Source organism: Saimiri boliviensis, chromosome 1, assembly GCF_048565385.1.
Source record: "Saimiri boliviensis isolate mSaiBol1 chromosome 1, mSaiBol1.pri, whole genome shotgun sequence".
In the NCBI taxonomy this organism is placed as follows: Eukaryota; Metazoa; Chordata; class Mammalia; order Primates; family Cebidae; genus Saimiri; species Saimiri boliviensis.
The window spans coordinates 101,948,910-101,966,094 of NC_133449.1; the positions used below are offsets into that span (position 1 = coordinate 101,948,910).

Below are 17,185 nucleotides of genomic sequence, written 5' to 3' on the forward strand. Positions count from 1 at the left end.
CACGGGTTTTGGGGAGGAAGGCCACAGAGGTGAAGCCCTTCTCGTCACATCCCATCCAGGCCAGCAAGGACAGCAGGACTCAGGGCTGGATGCCGATGCGGATCACCTGACTGAGGCTGTTCAGTGCTTCCCTCTGTCAGGTTACTCCTTTCCCCTCGCGTCCTGCACTTGTGGAAGAAGCTGCTGTGCCCGTTGTCCGCCCGGGTAGGGAGTAGGGAGTTGGGAGTTGTGTGCTGCCTGCTCGAGGGTGGAGCATCTTGGATACTTTTGTTAGTCTGCCTGGGAGGCTTGTCTCTTCTTTCCCATTTACTGATTTATTCACTCATCTGTTTGCATCAGCATGCGTTCGTGGAGATTTATTTTACACTTTGGGTTAGAATCCAGTACTGCTCCATTCTGGGGCTCACCTCCTTTCAGCTTTGGCCATCGGCAGCTTGTTAACTTGGCTCCTGTGCCCCTTGACATTCCCTTCATTCCTTCTTCATTGTAGGTGTTTTCTTGTTAGTGTTTTGTTTTGTTTTGTTTTTTTCTTTCGAGACGGAGTTTTGCTGTGTTGCCCAGGCTGGAGTGCAGTGGTGGGATCTCCTCTCCCTGCAACCTCCACCTCCTGAATTCAAGCAATTCTCCTGTCTGAGCCTCCAAAGTAGCTGGGATTACAGGCCGTGCCACCACACCTGGCTAATTTTGTATTTTTATTAGAGACGGGGTTTCCCCACGTTGGTCAGGCTGGTCTCGGACTCCTGACCTTGTAATCTGCCCGTCTCGGCCTCCCAAAGTGCTGGGATTACAAATGTGAGCCACTGCGCTCGGCCTGAGCACTTTTACTTTCATGGTGCTGCCAAATGCTTCTCCAGGCTCATTGTGCATGCTTTTCCCAGCCTAGAATCCACCGTTTCTTCTTGAATTGAAAAATGAGGTTAGAGATGAGGATGCTGTGGGCAGAGACTAGGATGTGGTGCCCCAAGACCAGGATGTGGTGCGCGGTGTCCTTCGAGCATGGGAAGAGCCCTGGCGTTAGAGACCAGGAGGCAGTGCGCAGAGGTCCCTGGTGTTAGAGCCCAGAATGCCATGCGTGGCAGTGTGCGGTGTCCTGCGAGCCTGCAAAGGGCCCCAGGCAGCTTTTCACCTGAACACGTTGCCTGGGAGCCCCGGCCTTCCTGTGCTGTTGCAGGTGCTGACTTCCATGGAGTTATTCGTCATGTTGCCTCCCTCTCTCCTTAGTAGTCGTTTCTGTAGCTTCTAGGAAAGAGGGAGAAACACAAATGTTCTTGACCTCCTCGCCCTTCTGATTTGGGATTGCTGTGGGAAGTCCCAGATCTCTGTCCATGCTCCCTGGGGAGAGCAGCGTGAGGAGTTAGATCTGGAGCCTCTCAAAGCCGACTGCCAGAGGCTAGAAGCTTCTTTCTTTAGCAACGAGTCTTTAAAGTTGGCTGCCTTAGGTCAGTCCCATTTCGCTGGTGCACTGGCTATTTGTGGGGCTGGTTTTATATTCTATTTTGCTCATTTCCTTAGATATTAGAAAGAAAATTTTAATGCTGATTTACTTTTATCCCTCAGTATTTTTTTGTTAGATCTTGTTTTTATGACTTTTTAATCCTTAGTGTGGTGCAGTGGCTTAGGCCTGTAATCCCAGCAACCTGGGAGACTGAGGTGGGAGGATCACTTGAGACCAAGAATTTGAGACCAGCCTGGGCAACATAGTGAGACCCGTCTGTAACAGTAAAATCAAATACGTTTTTAACCTGTAAGCAATAGAAATATACTTTCAGTCAATGTTTGATTAATCTGCATGCTGATTGTATTGACTCAGGGACATGAATCATCGCGATAGCGGGTTCTGTGGACTTGTGATTAGCGTGGTGGGAGGTGCAATCTTGCTGTGTTCAGGGTGCAGTGTGCACTGTTTTGGTCTTTCCCCAGCTGCCTGTGGGTGCCTCCGATGCCTGAGCCTTTTACTGTGTGCTTACCTGTATTGCCTTGGGGTCCTCAGTCGGGGAAGAGGAGAGACTGAAAGATGCGTCCTGCTTTTAAAACCTGTGTCCAGGAAGTGACACACCTCTCTCCTGTTGGAAGTCCATTGACGGACTCTGGCCACAGGGCTGTGTGTGCACAGAAGGGCTTGGGAAATGCAGGCTGGATGCACAGGGGCTCTGGGAGAGCCCTGTCGGCAGGGGAGTGGGCTGTGGGCTGCTCTGGCAGGGGGGCTTCGGGGTGCCTGCTCTTTGCACCTGCCTGCTCTTCTGTTTTCCTCCTGCTGAAGCTCTGACCACCCAGCAGCTCCTCTTTTTGTAAGTACATGACACTAACCCAGTTTCTTACTTACAAGGCCCGGGTCCTTGTGTGTTATGTAGGAGCATGAATGTCCATGGGAGAAAACATACTTAGGGAACAGGTGCTGGAGTTTTAAACAAAATCTGTCCATTTTTTCCTAATAAGTAGAAAGCAGAAAAAATTATTCGAAGTACTTTTGAGCTTGCTGTTGTTGAAATATTTTTCCTTGAGATAATTCATAAAAATTAGAAAATGAATGTCAGATTTTCTAAACTGGACTTGATAATTATTTTCAGTTATAAAAGGGGTGCCTACCTGGGGTGCAGAGTGTCACGTGGTGAGGCTGCCCTTTGGGTGGAAAGAGACGAAAGCTTGTTTGGTTCAAACGTACGTCAGATACTCTGATGGCGTTCATCCTCTCCCTGCCGTAGGAAACAGCTGGGTATTGCAGTGGGAGTGGGACTGGTCGGTGACTTGACCACACAGGTAACCAGTGCTGTGTCAAGATCTTGGGCTAAGAGGGGAGCCCAGGGAAAGCAGCACGCCTGGCCTGGTTCATGCCCGACCTGGAATGGGAGTCCCTGGAGGCTGGGGGTCCTGCAGTGCCCAGGATGGACTTCTCACTTGCTGAGCATTCAGTGCAGATTTCTTAGGTGCACGTTTAGTGGGTTTGGCCTGGGACATTTGAAAGTTATTATTATCTTTTTTTCAGACAGTCTCGCTCTTGCACCAGGTTGGAGTGCAGTGGTGTGGTCTCGGCTCACTGCAACCTCTGCCTCCTGGATTCGGGGGTTCTCCTGCCTGAGCCTCCCAAGTAGCTGGAACTACAGGTGTTCACCACCGCGTGTATCTAATTTTTGTATTTTTTGTAGAGATGGGGTTTCACCGTGTTTGCCAGGATGGTCTTGATCTCTTGACTTCGGGATCTGCCCACTTCGGCCTCACAAACTGCTGGGATTAGAGGCGTGAGCCACTGTGCCCGGCTGACATTCGAAAGTTACTTAAACTCATCTTTGGAGGGTTGGTGCTTGCTTCTCCTCAGATTGTCTGTCAGCGCCTCTATGTGAGTGGAGGGTTAGGCAGAGAACGGAGTCACGTCTGTTCTTCATCCTGTGATCGTGTGTGCCCAGCAAGCACCCACAGTGGTATCTGGAGTCACCACTGCAGCTCCTGTGGCTCTCATGCCATGTTGTTTCCACGTGTGACAGCTTTCATGGAACCTGACCGCAGCCGCAGACCGAGACCCCCCACCCCGGCGTCTCAGCTGCCTGTGCCAGTTTGTTGGAGGTGGCCTCAGATGCTGACCTCTGCTGCGAGGGCTGTCGGGTTCTGCTCACTGGCTGTGTGACTCAGATGTTCTGCTGCTCTGAGGTGCAGGCTGGGCCCTCGTCCTGGTGCCGCTGCAGTCTGGTCCTGAGTGTTGCCCTCCCATCCCTCCCTCCGCCCTGTGTGAACGTCTGCACCGGACCATTGCGTAGTTTTTAAAGGCTCTGCTTCAGAGTGACTTAGTTTTGTTTCCTTTTGTAATGAAACATGGCAAATGCAAACTTGTGAAAATAGTTTAAATCCTGCATTTTTCCGGAAGATTTTTCATTTTATGTTTTACCTTGGTGGCTTGTTTTGCATGTACTTGAACAAAGCCTCTTGACATAGGACATGTACCAGGTTTTGCTGTGTTGCTTTAGGTGTCACCAATAACAAGTAGAGGAGCTTAAAAAATAATACTTTTGAGTGAAATGCAGTTGATGATGCTTTTATTTAGGAAAAGCTGCTGGTCCTTTGATTTCCGTGGGTGTGACATGGTGCTGTGGGGACAGTTACAGTCGTGATGGCAGGCTGGATTTTCTTGGGTGTAAATCACAGAAAGGCAGTCTTCCCAGGTTGATTTTTGGAGAGTGACATCCAGGAATGGTGTTTTATTCTCCGTGATAACCGCTCTGTATTCCTAGTGCTAGATCCTTCCCCGTGCCACCCTTCCACCACAGAGTGTACCGTAGAAATCCCTTGACTGAAACGAAAGTGCTAAGGCTCAAAAACTCATGATGGGAAACCATGGGTGAGTCTGTCCTTTGAGGTGAAGCTGTGTGACCGCTGCTTGTCTAAACACACTAGCGCTTCCTCCAGGGCGGCGCCAGGTCTGGTGGTTTCTGGGCATAGCCTGTTCTTTTGTAGAATCTTTTCCTTGGAAGTAGAACCCTGAGCCCTTTGGTTGTAACTCACACCTGTTCCTGTAGAACCTAGAGGTAGCGAGTATGTGTCCTTCCATCCCAAGTCCAGTGTGATATTTGGCCCTTTCTTCCCAGGGTGCCACCAGTTTGGAATGATACCAACACTGACATGGTTACGAAACTTCGATCTGTCCCACAGGAATTGAGCTGGGATAGAGTGACTAAAAACGTTAAGCTGGTTTTCATGCAAGTGTGCCACCTCAGAAGCTTTATTAACTGGGGATGATAACAGCTCGTGCTGTCTCAGTCTAATCCGTATCACACATTCAGTGTCAGCCCAGCTGTCCTGTGCTATCCAGTTGTACAGACAAAACACCAGCAATTAGGAAAGTTCAACTCTGTTAAAAAACCCCATCTCCAGTTTATTCTTCCTTAGCGTTTGGGGCTCCTTCCCGCAGTGCGGGTCCCTGGGAGCGGACTGTGTTGAATGACTCTTATGTGCTCTTACCATGAATGTTGTTGTTTTAAGGCCTTCTTTTTCTTTGTGATTCTTTTGTTCCCTAGCGTCGTCCCCCAGACTACAGTAATACTCAACAATGATCGGCAGAACGCCATTGTAGCCAAGATGGAAGACCCCTTGAGCAACAGGGCACCGGATTCCCTGGAAAATGTCATTAGCAAGTCAGTAGCACGGCACCAACCCTACCTTTCCCTGTCACTGTGAGGAGTCCTGTGAGAATAAGTCAACGTCCCCAAGCCGGGCACAGTCCGGCATATGCTTCATCTCTGTGGTCACAGGGTTGAGCCTGGCAGGCACTGCCCCAGCTCTCTGAGGTCGGGGGGGCAGGCTGGGTGGAGCTGAGTGCTGAGTCCAACCACACCGGGGCGGCTGCCGCTGGGGACTTCTGTGTCCCTTGCTGGCCGGGTTGTGAAGGGGGCTGGCTCTGTCTCCTCACAGCAGTCGGTGAAGGCGCTCATCCTCCCACCTAGCTCAGTGGTACTCGTCTGTCTGTCTGTGCAGAAGCGTGTCAGGCAAACAGACGCCCTCTCCCACGCTTGCTAAGTGGTGCAGGCATGTTGAGTTTATGACTTTTTTCCTATCCTTTTTTCTCTTGAGACATTTTGAGTGGAGCTTCAGAGGTGGGAGTGGATGAAAGACACCGTCCCTGCCCTGCGTGAGGGGAGGGCCAGGCAGTGGCCTCTGGCTGCATCTGGGCCCTGCTCTCCAGGAAGGCCTCCTGGGCTGCATGAACCCCCGAGGGTGCTGGCACTTTTTGTTTCCCATCTGTCTCTTCACAAAGTTCTATTTTGCTTTTTCTCTGAGTCTCCTTTGTGGATTGCTCCTCCTCCAGCTTTGTCCCTTTTCCTTGTTGTCTTAGCTCTGTTCTCCAGGGCTGCAGCTGTGGTCACGAGGGCCTGATACGTGGGGGCGAAGGGAGAGGAGGTGGCGATGGGCGGAGAGGTGGTGGCAATGGGCGGTGAGGAGCTGCCAGGGTCAGCTGTGCCTCTGGGGCTTGGCGCTCAGGTCAGCCGGGCAGGTGCCCAATGTTGAGGATCAAGTTCAGTGTGGACAGCACTCCAGAGAATCCAGTCCAGAGAGTGCAAAGTGCAGCGCCCTCCTCTGGGTACAGACAGTGTTTGCAACACCCTTCTTTTTTTTGACTTTGTGAACAGAAAACCTGTGCTCCTTTCTCCTCTCCCGGTGCATAGCAGTCCACGGTAGAGGATGTCGAAAGGGTCGTTGAAAAGGGAAGTAGCAAGTCTGTACGTCATCCTTTTTTTGAGCACGTTGTGGAGCTGGCCTCGCCCGGCTTTGCGGGCAGCATTCTGTCATTCCACATTAGCAGCTCCTGGGATGACAGCAGCTCCCGTGGGATCTCAGTTGGTTTTTGAAGCCCCCTTCAGGGTTTTTTGCCTGTGGGAATACTTGGGAGTGATGCTTGTGTTGCAGAGGCGGAGTCATTTCCAGGGAGCCTCGCAGCGTGGGTCCAGCTGACCCAGGTCTCTGAGCACGGTCTTCCGAATTTAGTCTTTCCTTTAACATGGCCTTAAAAAAGACTCTTCTTCAAGTGCCCGCATTCTGTAGGATGACCTCTGAAATCAGAGGGCAGCATGCTGGGCCTGAGTCTCAGTGAGTCACGATTTTACTTCTTTCATGATATATATGTTTTCTTTAAATGGTTAAGTTTGACTTTATACAGTTTCTTTCAGCCCCAGGCCATTTTCTCCTATGGAGTTGCTGTTAATCTTGGTAGAGAGCGCTGTCTGGGAAGGCCATGTGATCCACTGGTCCCCGCAGAGTTAGGTTTTGTGATGAGTTAAGGAAAGCGCGGAACTTGGCGTGCTGGGTGTGGCTCTCACCGCATTGGGCTGGTGTGTTTTTTCCCGTTCAGTGCTGTGCCTGGGCGTCGGCAGAACACCATTGTGGTGAAGGTGCCGGGCCAAGAAGACAGCCACCACGAAGACGGGGAGAGTGGCTCGGAGGCCAGCGACTCTGTGTCCAGCTGCGGACAGGCCGGCAGCCAGAGCATCGGGAGCAACGTCACCCTCATCACTCTCAACTCGGAAGGTGTGTCCCATGCGTCTTCTGTCTGTGGCCAGAGCAGCAGTAGGAATGTTTCTGTTTGTTTTGCTTTTTTAGGAATTAATATATGTTTGTTGTTTTTTAAAAAAAACGATACAGTATAGGCCAGGCTTGGTGGCTCACGCCTGTAATCCTAGCACTTTGGGAGGCTGAGGCGGGTGGATCATGAGGTCAGGAGCTCAATATCAGCCTGACCAAGATGGTGAAACCCCGTCTGTACTAAAACTACAATAATTAGCTGGGCATGGTGGTGGGTGCCTGTAATCTCAGCTCCTTGAGAGGCTGAGGCAGGAGAATGACTTAAACCCGGGTGGCAGAGGTTGCAGTGAGCTGAGATCGCACCACTGTGCTCCAGCCTGGGCGACAGAGTGAGACGGTGTCTCAAAAAAAAAAAAAAAAGAGTGATACAGTATAAAAATGAAGAAAAGGAAATTAATTCCACCAGTTTGAGATCTCTAAACCTTTTGGAATTTTTCTGTGCACATTTCTTGATTTTACAACTCCCTTCCTTCCCTTATATGGCAGAAATCTTTCCACATTGGTGCAGATGGACAGGGTCGTTTTTAGGCAGTTTCACTTATTGTATCAGCTCTGGATGCTTTCAAGGATGGCCCCTGTAACCTTTTGTTACTGACACTGGCATCGGCCTGCTGTCTTTCCGTGTCTCTCAGATGAGTGTCTGGACGTGGGCTCTCAGAGGTGGCTCTCTGGGATAGAGAACTCAGCTTCCACGGGGCCTGTGGCGTAGGAGGCACTGCCTCCTTCCACCAAGATCTGGAAGGTTGTGAACCTGTTCGTCCCACCTGGATTCCCAGCAGGGGCTTCTCTCCTGCAGGCTCTGACCTGTCCTCCCTCCCAGCTCTGCCCGCCCAATGTGCCTTTCAGAGGCCTCTTCCCCGCAGAGCCTGTGTGTGCCCTTTATCCTGTCTCCTTAAGTGACCAGTGACTGTCAGTTACTACAGCGTGGAGAAAAGAAAGAACCCAGACACACCCAGCTTTGTGCGGGCAGTAGTGAAGCATGGGTTTTGTTTACTTACTAGGAAGAAGTCAATTTTTTTCTGCTTCTGTGTGTGATTTTTCGTAGCAACTCAATGTCGATTTGTTTATTGAACAAAGGTTTTCCTGTTAGGAAGACTCATTACCATATCTGAAACATTGAAAATACTGTTCTTCACAAAAATTGCTTTTACCTCTAATACAGAGTGCTAGGATTCAGATGGCAGAATGGTGGGAAGAGACAGAGCTTAAGTTGATCTTTTCTTTCCCAAGTTGAGATCTAATTTATACCCTAAAATGGACCGTTTTAAAGCATACATCTAAGTGATTTTTAGTATATTCACAAGGTTGTGGAGTCATCACTTCTAATTCTAGAATATATTTTATTACCCCCAAAATAAGCCCCGTATCCATCAACAGTCATTTTCCATTCTCCTAGCCTCCAGACTCTGGCACCCACTTGCCTCCGTCTATCCCTATGGGCGTCCCCATTGTGGACCTTGACTATAAATGGAATCCTGTAACTTCCACATTGTAGCTTGCCTCAGAACATTGTTCCTCTTAATGGCTACATGATACGCCGAGGTACAGACGGCCCATGGTCTGTTTCCCCGTCGTCAGTAGGTGGACATTTGGGTCATGATATGTGAAGGTATGGACGGCCTATGTTCTGTTTCCTCATCGTCAGTAGGTGGACGTTTGGGTCATGATATGCGAAGATATGGACGGCCCATGTTCTGTTTCCGCATCATGAGTAGGTGGACGTTTGGGTCATGATATGTGAAGGTATGGACGGCCCACGTTCTGTTTCTGCATCATGATTAGGTGGACGTTTGGGTCATGATAATGCGAAGGTATGAACGGCCCACGTTCTGTTTCTCCATCATCAGTAGGTAGACATTTGGGTCATGATATGCGAAGGTATGGATGGCCCCCATTCTGTTTCTGCATCATGAGTAGGTGGACATTTGGGTCATGATATGTGAAAGTATGGACGGCCCACGTTCTCTTTCCACATCGTCAGTAGGTGGACGTTTGGGTCATGATACGTGTCGGTATGGACGGCCCACATTCTGTTTCTCCATCGTCAGTAGGTGGACGTTTGGGTGATGATACGCGAAGGTATGGACGGCCCACATTCTATTTCTGCATCATGAGTAGGTGGACATTTGGGTCATGATATGTGAAGGTATGGACGGCCCACATTCTGTTTCCACATCGTCAGTAGGTGGACGTTTGGGTCATGATACGTGATGGCATGGACGGCCCACATTCTGTTTCCCCATCGTCAGTAGGTGGACGTTTGGGTCATGATATGCGAAGGTACGGACGGCCCACGTTCTGTTTCTCCATCGTCAGTAGGTGGACTTTTGGGTCATGATATGCAAAGATGTGGATGGTCCACGTTCTGTTTCTCCATCGTCAGTAGGTGGATGTTTGGGTCATGATACGCGAAGGTATGGACGGCCCACATTCTATTTCTGCATCATGAGTAGGTGGACATTTGGGTCATGATACGTGAACGTATGGACAGCCCACGTTCTGTTTCCACATTGTCAGTAGGTGGATGTTTGGGTCATGATATGTGACGGTATGGACGGCCCACATTCTGTTTCCCCATCGTCAGTAGGTGGACGTTTGGGTCATGATACGTGACGGTATGGACGGCCCACATTCTGTTTCCCCATCATCAGTAGGTGGACGTTTGTTTCATGATATGTGAAGGTATGGACGGCCCACGTTCTGTTTTTCCATCGTCCGTAGATGGACGTTTGGGTCATGATATGTGAAGGTATGGACCTCCTACGTTCTGTTTCCCCATCGTCATTAGATGGACATTTGGGTCATGATACATGAAGGTATGAACGGCCCACATTCTGTTTCCCCATTGTCAGTAGGTGGACGTTTGGGTGATGATAATGCGAAGGTATGGACGGCCCACGTTCTGTTTCTCCATTGTCAGTAGGTCGACGTTTGGGTCATGATATGCGAAGATATGGATGGCCCACATTCTGTTTCCCCATCATCAGTAGGTGGAGGTTTGGGTCATGATACATGACGGTATGGATGGCCCACGTTCTGTTTCTCCATCGTCAGTAGGTGGACGTTTGGGTCATGATATGCAAAGATGTGGATGGTCCACGTTCTGTTTCTCCATCATCAGTAGGTGGACGTTTGGGTCATGCGAAGATATGGACGGCCCACATTCTGTTTCTGCATCATGAGCAGGTGGACGTTTGGGTTATGATATGTGAAGGTATGGATGGCCCACGTTCTGTTTCTGCATCATGATTAGGTGGACGTTTGGGTCATGATATGCGAAGGTATGGAGGGCCCACATTCTGTTTCTTCTTCGTCATTATATGGAGGTTTGGGTCATGCTATGCGACGGTATGGACGGCCCACGTTCTGTTTTTCCATCGTCAGTAGATCGACTTGTCGGTTGTTTCCACTTTTTGGCTGTTGTCATTTAATGCCGCTGTGAACAGTTAGGTAGCGGTTTTTCTGTATTTATGAATTGCAAGGTCAGAGCAGTGAAATTTTTCACACATGAAATTTGAGGAAAATAGGGATTCTGCTGATTTCATCTTAATGGAATTTGGAAATCACATTGCAGTAACGACAGACTAATTGTTCTAACTATTTTTCAATGTGGATTTTGTGTAAATCCCCACGTAGATCTGGCCACCGCCTTAAGGCATTGTTTTTGTTTGGTTTAAATTGTGTCAGCTAAGGCACAAAAAACTTGGTAATTCTGGGGAATACACCGTCATAAAAACCAAAAAATTTAAAATCAACTTAGGAAAAGATATCAGATTTGGAGCCTACTTAGTATTAGTCTGTATATATAAGGAAGCATACCAATATTCTTTGTATCTGAGTTTAAGTTCTTTTGATGTTTTGTGTAAGACAGTTTTCTTTAGCAAAGTGTTTTGAGCTGAGTCTTTTAGCCTTATTTACCACTGCTTGTTCTCATCAAACATAATTTTCATGTATAACACAGGTTGTAGGATTGGGTAAACTAGAGAACTTTTTCTAATCTTAATTTTTACTTTATTTTGAAGACGAGGTCGTCATCTAGAGCCATTCTATTGTCACATTCATTAGGAGGAAACATTGTATAATCAATCTCTTTCACGGACTCTGTCCTTGGGAATGTATATTCCAGCGGGGTCAGTGTTAGGAAAATAACAGCTTGAGCTTCATTATTTGACATAGTAACTTCGTGAAAATTACACACAGACAGAGGAAGTCATCTTTAAATGATTGCTGTATATGTGAATGTTGGAGAAACAGCCAATCCATTCATGTCTCTTCCTTCAGATTCACTGTCAGTCCACAGGGATGTCATCTGGTCAACATTTCCATGAGGTTCGAACATGCCGAGAATTGGGCCGGCAGCTTCCCTTGCCTCTGCCCCCTCTACCCCAGAACAACTGGGCAGGGGGTGAGTCAGCAAGTTGATGTGACCGAAAGCATGATGAAAATGGAAGTGCTAAAGCGGGATGCGCTTGTCTTTCTGTTTAGTCTTTTTAGGCCCTGATAAGAGGCAGGAGCCACAGGAGACAGATTGTTCTTATCTTGTAGAAGTATTTAAGTGCCTTCCTTAAGTGTTAGAGAACCACAGATTTCAAAACGGTTATTTCTTAAGAATTCCAAATGGCTTATATGAATTGATACACTGTTTTATATCAAATTTGGAGTCAGTTTATTGTACTGCAAAGATAACGTATCATTTTATTGTAGGTTTTTACTTAGGTAATTTCATTTATCATGACACACATTCCATTGGAATCAGAAGGAAGGTACCTCCTGACTGTTGGGAGTGTGAACGGTAGACCGTGTCTCATTGGAATCAGAAGAAAGGTGTCTCTTCACTGTTGGGAATGTGAATGGTCGACTCTGTCTCACTGGAGCAGGAAGGAAGGTACCTCCTGATTGTTGGGAGTGTGAACGGTAGACTGTGTCTCACTGGAGCAGGAAGGAAGGTATCTTCTGACTCTTGGGAGTGTTGACAGTAGACTGTGTCTCATTGGAATCAGAAGGAAGGTACCTCCTCACTGTTGGGAGTGTGAACGGTAGACTGTGTCTCACTGGAGCAGGAAGGAAGGTACCTCCTGACTCTTGGGAGTGTGAACGGTAGACTGTGTCTCATTGGAATCAGAAGGAAGGTACCTTCTGACTGTTGAGAGTGTTAACAGTAGACTGTGTCTCATTGGAATCAGAAGGAAGGTAACTCCTGACTGTTGAGCATGTGGATGGTAGACTGTGTCTTCTTTCTTGTCTTTTGTCAGTAGTTTTGGTCTTGGTGTGCTCGTGGCTTTGTTTTGTACCTGACAGCGTGTGGGCTCCCATCATTCAATGACTAAGCTGCCAGCTGAGTTAGAGAAACAAGTTGAGCTAAAATGGACCTAGTGTGGAACCTGTTTGCCCATGAAAGTATTTAGATTCTTAATCAAGAGTTAAAATTCCTGCTGTGTATGCATTTGATAATTCTTACAACACCTGTCTAATTCTACACATAAAATATTAGGTACTTAATTTCAGTAGAGGATTGTTGTTGAATTCTACTTGAATTATTGCCAGGAAGTGGTCCCATGGACATCCCTGTCAGTAGAATGACTTAAGTGGTAGCCCTTGGTGGTGCCGGTGAAGGCTGGCGAGGCACAGCTGGGAAAGTTGGGCTGCCGTGAGAGCTGTCAGCTGCAGCCGTCCTGCTGCTGCTACTGGCATGCTGTGCTGTGTGGTCAGATTCACAGACCTCGCTGTCCATGGAATGCCGCACACGTGGAAATCAGAACATGTAACCACACTGTGCTGTGTGGATTTACAGACCTCACAGTCCACAGAATGTCAGCCATGCACGTGGAAATCAGAACATGTAGCCACGCTGTGCTGTGTGGATTTACAGACCTCACAGTCCACAGAATGTCAGCTGTGCATGTGGAAATAAGAACATGTAGCCACTCTGTGCTGTGTGGATTTACAGACCTCTCAGTCCATAGAATATCAGCCGCGCATGACCTTGCAGTCCACAGAATGTCAGCTGTGCACGTGGAAATAAAAACATGTAGCCACGCTGTGCTGTGCGGATTTACAGACCTCGCAGTCCACAGAATGTCAGCCGTGCACGTGGAAATAAGACCATGTAGCCACACTGTGCTGTGGAGATTCACCCACCTCGCAGTCCACAGAATGTCAGTCATGTTTGTGGAAAGAACGTGTAGCCACGCTGTGCTGTGCTGTGTGATCAGATTCACAGACCTCGCAGTCCACAGAATGCCATTCATGCACATGGAAAGAAGAACAGTTAGCTACAAACATTCCTCGAAAATTTATTTACAGAATTTATTTTATGCAAGTGTTTTGAACATAATTGCTGTATGTGTAATAGTGAAATGCTTTTTCATGGCAGTCCTGAGTTGATCACTAATGAGAGTAGGATTGCAGAGAGATGAGTGACCACAATAAAACCAAGGGAAGTGGGAGACAGCAGCGTAAAAGCAGGGGCAGGTCTGCGTGCCACAGAGCAGCCGGAATAGGAGAGATGAGTTATTGATAGAGATGGTCCATGCATGTCCTGGCGCTGGGACAGGAGAGATGAGTTATTATTTTAGAGATGGTTCATGTGTGTCCTGGCGCTGGGATAGGAGAGATGAGTTATTGATAGAGATGGTCCATGCGTGTCCCGGCGCTGGGATAAGAGAGATGAGTTATTATTTTAGAGATGGTTCATGTGTGTCCCGACGCTGGGACAGGAGAGATGAATTATTATTGTAGAGATGGTCCATGCATGTCCCGGCGCTGGGATAGGAGAGGTGAGTTATTATTTTAGAGATGGTTCATGTGTGTCCCAGCGCTGGGACAGGAGAGATGAATTATTATTTTAGAGATGGTCCATGTATGTCCTGGCGCTGGGACAGGAGAGATGAGTTATTGATAGAGATGGTTCATGCGTGTGCCGGCGCTGGGATGGGAGAGATGAGTTATTATTTTAGAGATGGTTCATGCGTGTCCCTGCGCTGGGATAGGAGAGATGAGTTATTATTTTAGAGATGGTTCATGCGTGTCCCGGCGCTGGGACAGGAGAGATGAATTATTATTTTAGAGATGGTCCATGCGTGTCCCGGCGCTGGGACAGGAGAGATGAGTTATTGATAGAGATGGTTCATGCGTGTCCCGGCGCTGGGATAGGAGAGATGAGTTATTGTAGAGATGGTTCACGCGTGTCCTGGTGCTGGGATAGGAGAGATGAGTTATTATTGTAGAGATGGTTCATGCGTGTCCCGGCGCTGGGATAGGAGAGATGAATTATTATTGTAGCTATGGTTCATGGGTGTCCCGGTGCTGGGATAGGAGAGATGAGTTGTTATTGAAGCGATGGTTCATGGGTGTCCCGGTGCTGGGATAGGAGAGATGAGTTGTTATTGTAGAGATGGTCCATGCGTGTCCTGGCACTGGGATAGGAGAGATGGATTATTGTGATGGTTCATGCGTGTCCTGGCGCTGGAACCATTTGGAACCCTGATGTAATGACACAGCCTGTTGCTGTCTTCAGGTTTGAATTCTGTGTGGGTTTCCTCTGTGTTATCCATTGTTGGAACCATGCACTTCATTTTATGCGATGTTGGTTTTGAAATTCATAAACAGCCTGAGTAAGGCTTTGCAAAAGCCACGTGAAAATTAAGTTTTGGCGTGGCTGCATGTCTAGCTGGAATCTTCTCTGGAGACTTACCTGGAGAGGCTGAGGCTGAGCTTGAGCTGAATTGAGGTGGACTTGGTTGTGTTGTGGAAATTACCCCACCACGCTGTGAGGCTTTGTAGAACCCTGCAGTCCAGTGACTTGTAAAGGATGGCCTTCTGATTTGTTCACTGTCCTGCTGGAGATGGAAATCCAGCATTTGCCACCTCTGTGACTGCAGGGGAATAACATGTGGAATCTCAGGACAGGAACACTCGGAGCCATCGCCCAGGAAGTGACCGTGGAACTCTGCTTCACAGGACGCTCATGTGCAGTTGGGCCTTTGGTCTTGGATGACACACAAACTGACATTTGTCAGAACTCTTGTTTCATCTGTTCTTGGAAAGTCAGCATTCAAATGAAAGTAGGAGAGAGGGATCTTCAAAAGCCTGTCTTTCAAGTAGGCTGCCTAAGAAAAAAGGACAAATTAATGACTGTGGACAAATTATTCTCTGTGGTCTGACAGCACAAATTCCAGGCTGGGATTTTTAAATCATCGTTTCATTTCCCTTTTTCACCTGAATATGGAATTCTGGATATATAAAAAGTTGAGTAATCAGCAGTTCCTATCAGGAGGCAGATATAAGACATTACCTTCCATTTCAGTGCAGAAAAGGCATCATTGAAACTCAGTGTTTGAGGATCAGCAGCTTTTTAAGAAGACACTAGAAATGTGCTCATCATTGGTTTTTAGCGGGCGGGGACTTCTCATGGCCTGGAGCGTTTTCCTGCAGTCCCAGTCTGCCTCTCCCTTGGCCTGTGACCTCGATCAGGCTCATTCATTTCTGCAGACGTCCCAACGCCTCTTCTGTGAGATGGATCATGGACTGGCTCAGCTGCTGGGGTTACTGTGGAACGAGGAGCTGAGACCGCTGAAGTGGTGGAGGTGTGGATTCAGGAGCCTGCCCGACAGGATAGGTTCCTCCCTCAGTGCTGTGTGCCCATGGGCCTGCCTCACGGGTCGTCCTTAGACCTCTGCCCACACCTGTCAGAGCTCACTCAGCCTGCCGGACAGAATGGGCTCTTCCCTCAGTGCTGTGTGCCCTTGGGCCTGCCTCATGCCTAGTCCTTAGACTGCTGCCCACACCTCACAGAGCTCACTCAGCCTGCCTGTTCAGTGCTGTGTGCCCATGGGCCTGCATAATGCCTAGTCCTCAGACCGCTGCCCACACCTGTCAGAGCTCAGCTGGCCTCTGTGCCCTGGTACAGGAGGCAGGAAGCCTGCCTGGAGCTCTGTCTATACACGGGACTTGTATGACGCAAGGCCCTCCTACACAGGTCCCCTTGTTCAACAGGGCCCACCCCAAGCCTCTGATTTGTGGGGATGGGGCAGGGCATAAGAATGAGTATTTCCAGCAGGTTCACTGGATGCAAGATGCGAGTCCCAGGATGGTTCCTGTAGATTCCTGGTTAATCCTTTTCACTACATGGGCTCTAATTTATCTCCTTGTTCCTCATGGGCCTTAATCAGCATGCTTCTCAGTCTTGGCCATACATTGGGTCACCTGGCGGCTTCTGAAAGTACTGAAGGTGGGTCCTACCTGGCCTCCACTGATGGCATTGGAATTGCAGGGCCTGAGTTCGCTTCACTGCCTCTGTGCCAGACCCTACTCTTGGGCCTAGGCTCCCAGTGCTGAGTGAGGGGAGGTGTGCCCCCCGCCTGGGGGATTGGACACCTGAAAATCTCTAGTGCCTAGTGGAGTGAGACAGGAATGATGTTGCCAACAGGAACTCCATGGACACAGGCGTGGATGGGAACCAGCAAACTGGGGTACATCTGTACTGATAATGTGGCTGTGCTGGAGTGTGAAGTGCAGGCGTGGCGCTGTGAGCCGTGAGCCCCAAGAGGCTGGCACAAGCTGGGTCCTGCTGGATGCTGAGGCAGGAGATCCCTGGGAGGACAGGCCAGGTGGCCACTCTGCTGCGGTCAGAGTCCCCTGCAGTGCTGAAGAAAGGCCAGGAAGAATTGTTGAGGCCTGGATGAGGCCAGTGGCTGTGGAGGGAGGGCTCGGTGTGACCCACAGTGCAGAGGAGCCACCCATTGCTGGGGCAGCTCCGTGTGGGGTGGAGCGCGCAGCTGGCCTTGGGTGCACTGGGTCTGGACGTTTGCATACTGGCCCTCAGATGGGGCCTGAAGCCTGTGGGAGGATGAGCTCCGCGGCTGTCCTGATACTGCCTTGAGGTTGGAGCCCGGGGAGGACGGAGATGGTGGGCGGCAGTTCCCCCAGAGCTGGCTCTCACCCTGAGTCAGGGAGGTTCTCGGTGTGGGCGTGGGGAGCCCACGTCATCCCTCCTGGAGGGTCTCAGTGACACTCTGACATGATTTTGACTCATCGTTTGAAAAACAACTCTGAATTCTTGTCAAGTATTCACTTTAAAAATATTATCTCACCATGGAGAGCTCAGTTAAGTACGGATTAGCAC

General features: G+C 49.0%; 1 protein-coding gene across 16 annotated transcripts in view; it reads left to right on the forward strand.

Annotated features, from left to right (window-relative positions):
- The window catches only part of BANP (BTG3 associated nuclear protein), a 127,814-nt gene that overhangs the window by 41,345 nt on the left and 69,284 nt on the right, over positions 1-17,185 (forward strand). For 11 of the 16 annotated variants that reach the window (XM_074401200.1, XM_074401203.1, XM_074401170.1 and 8 more), the window contains 2 exons: positions 5,004-5,120; positions 6,833-7,008. In XM_074401200.1, coding sequence (XP_074257301.1) covers positions 5,004-5,120; positions 6,833-7,008 — 293 coding nt within the window. The remainder of the gene's footprint in view (positions 1-5,003; positions 5,121-6,832; positions 7,009-17,185) is intronic. The other 5 variants (XM_074401222.1, XM_074401239.1, XM_074401229.1 and 2 more) reach the window with 1 other exon arrangement.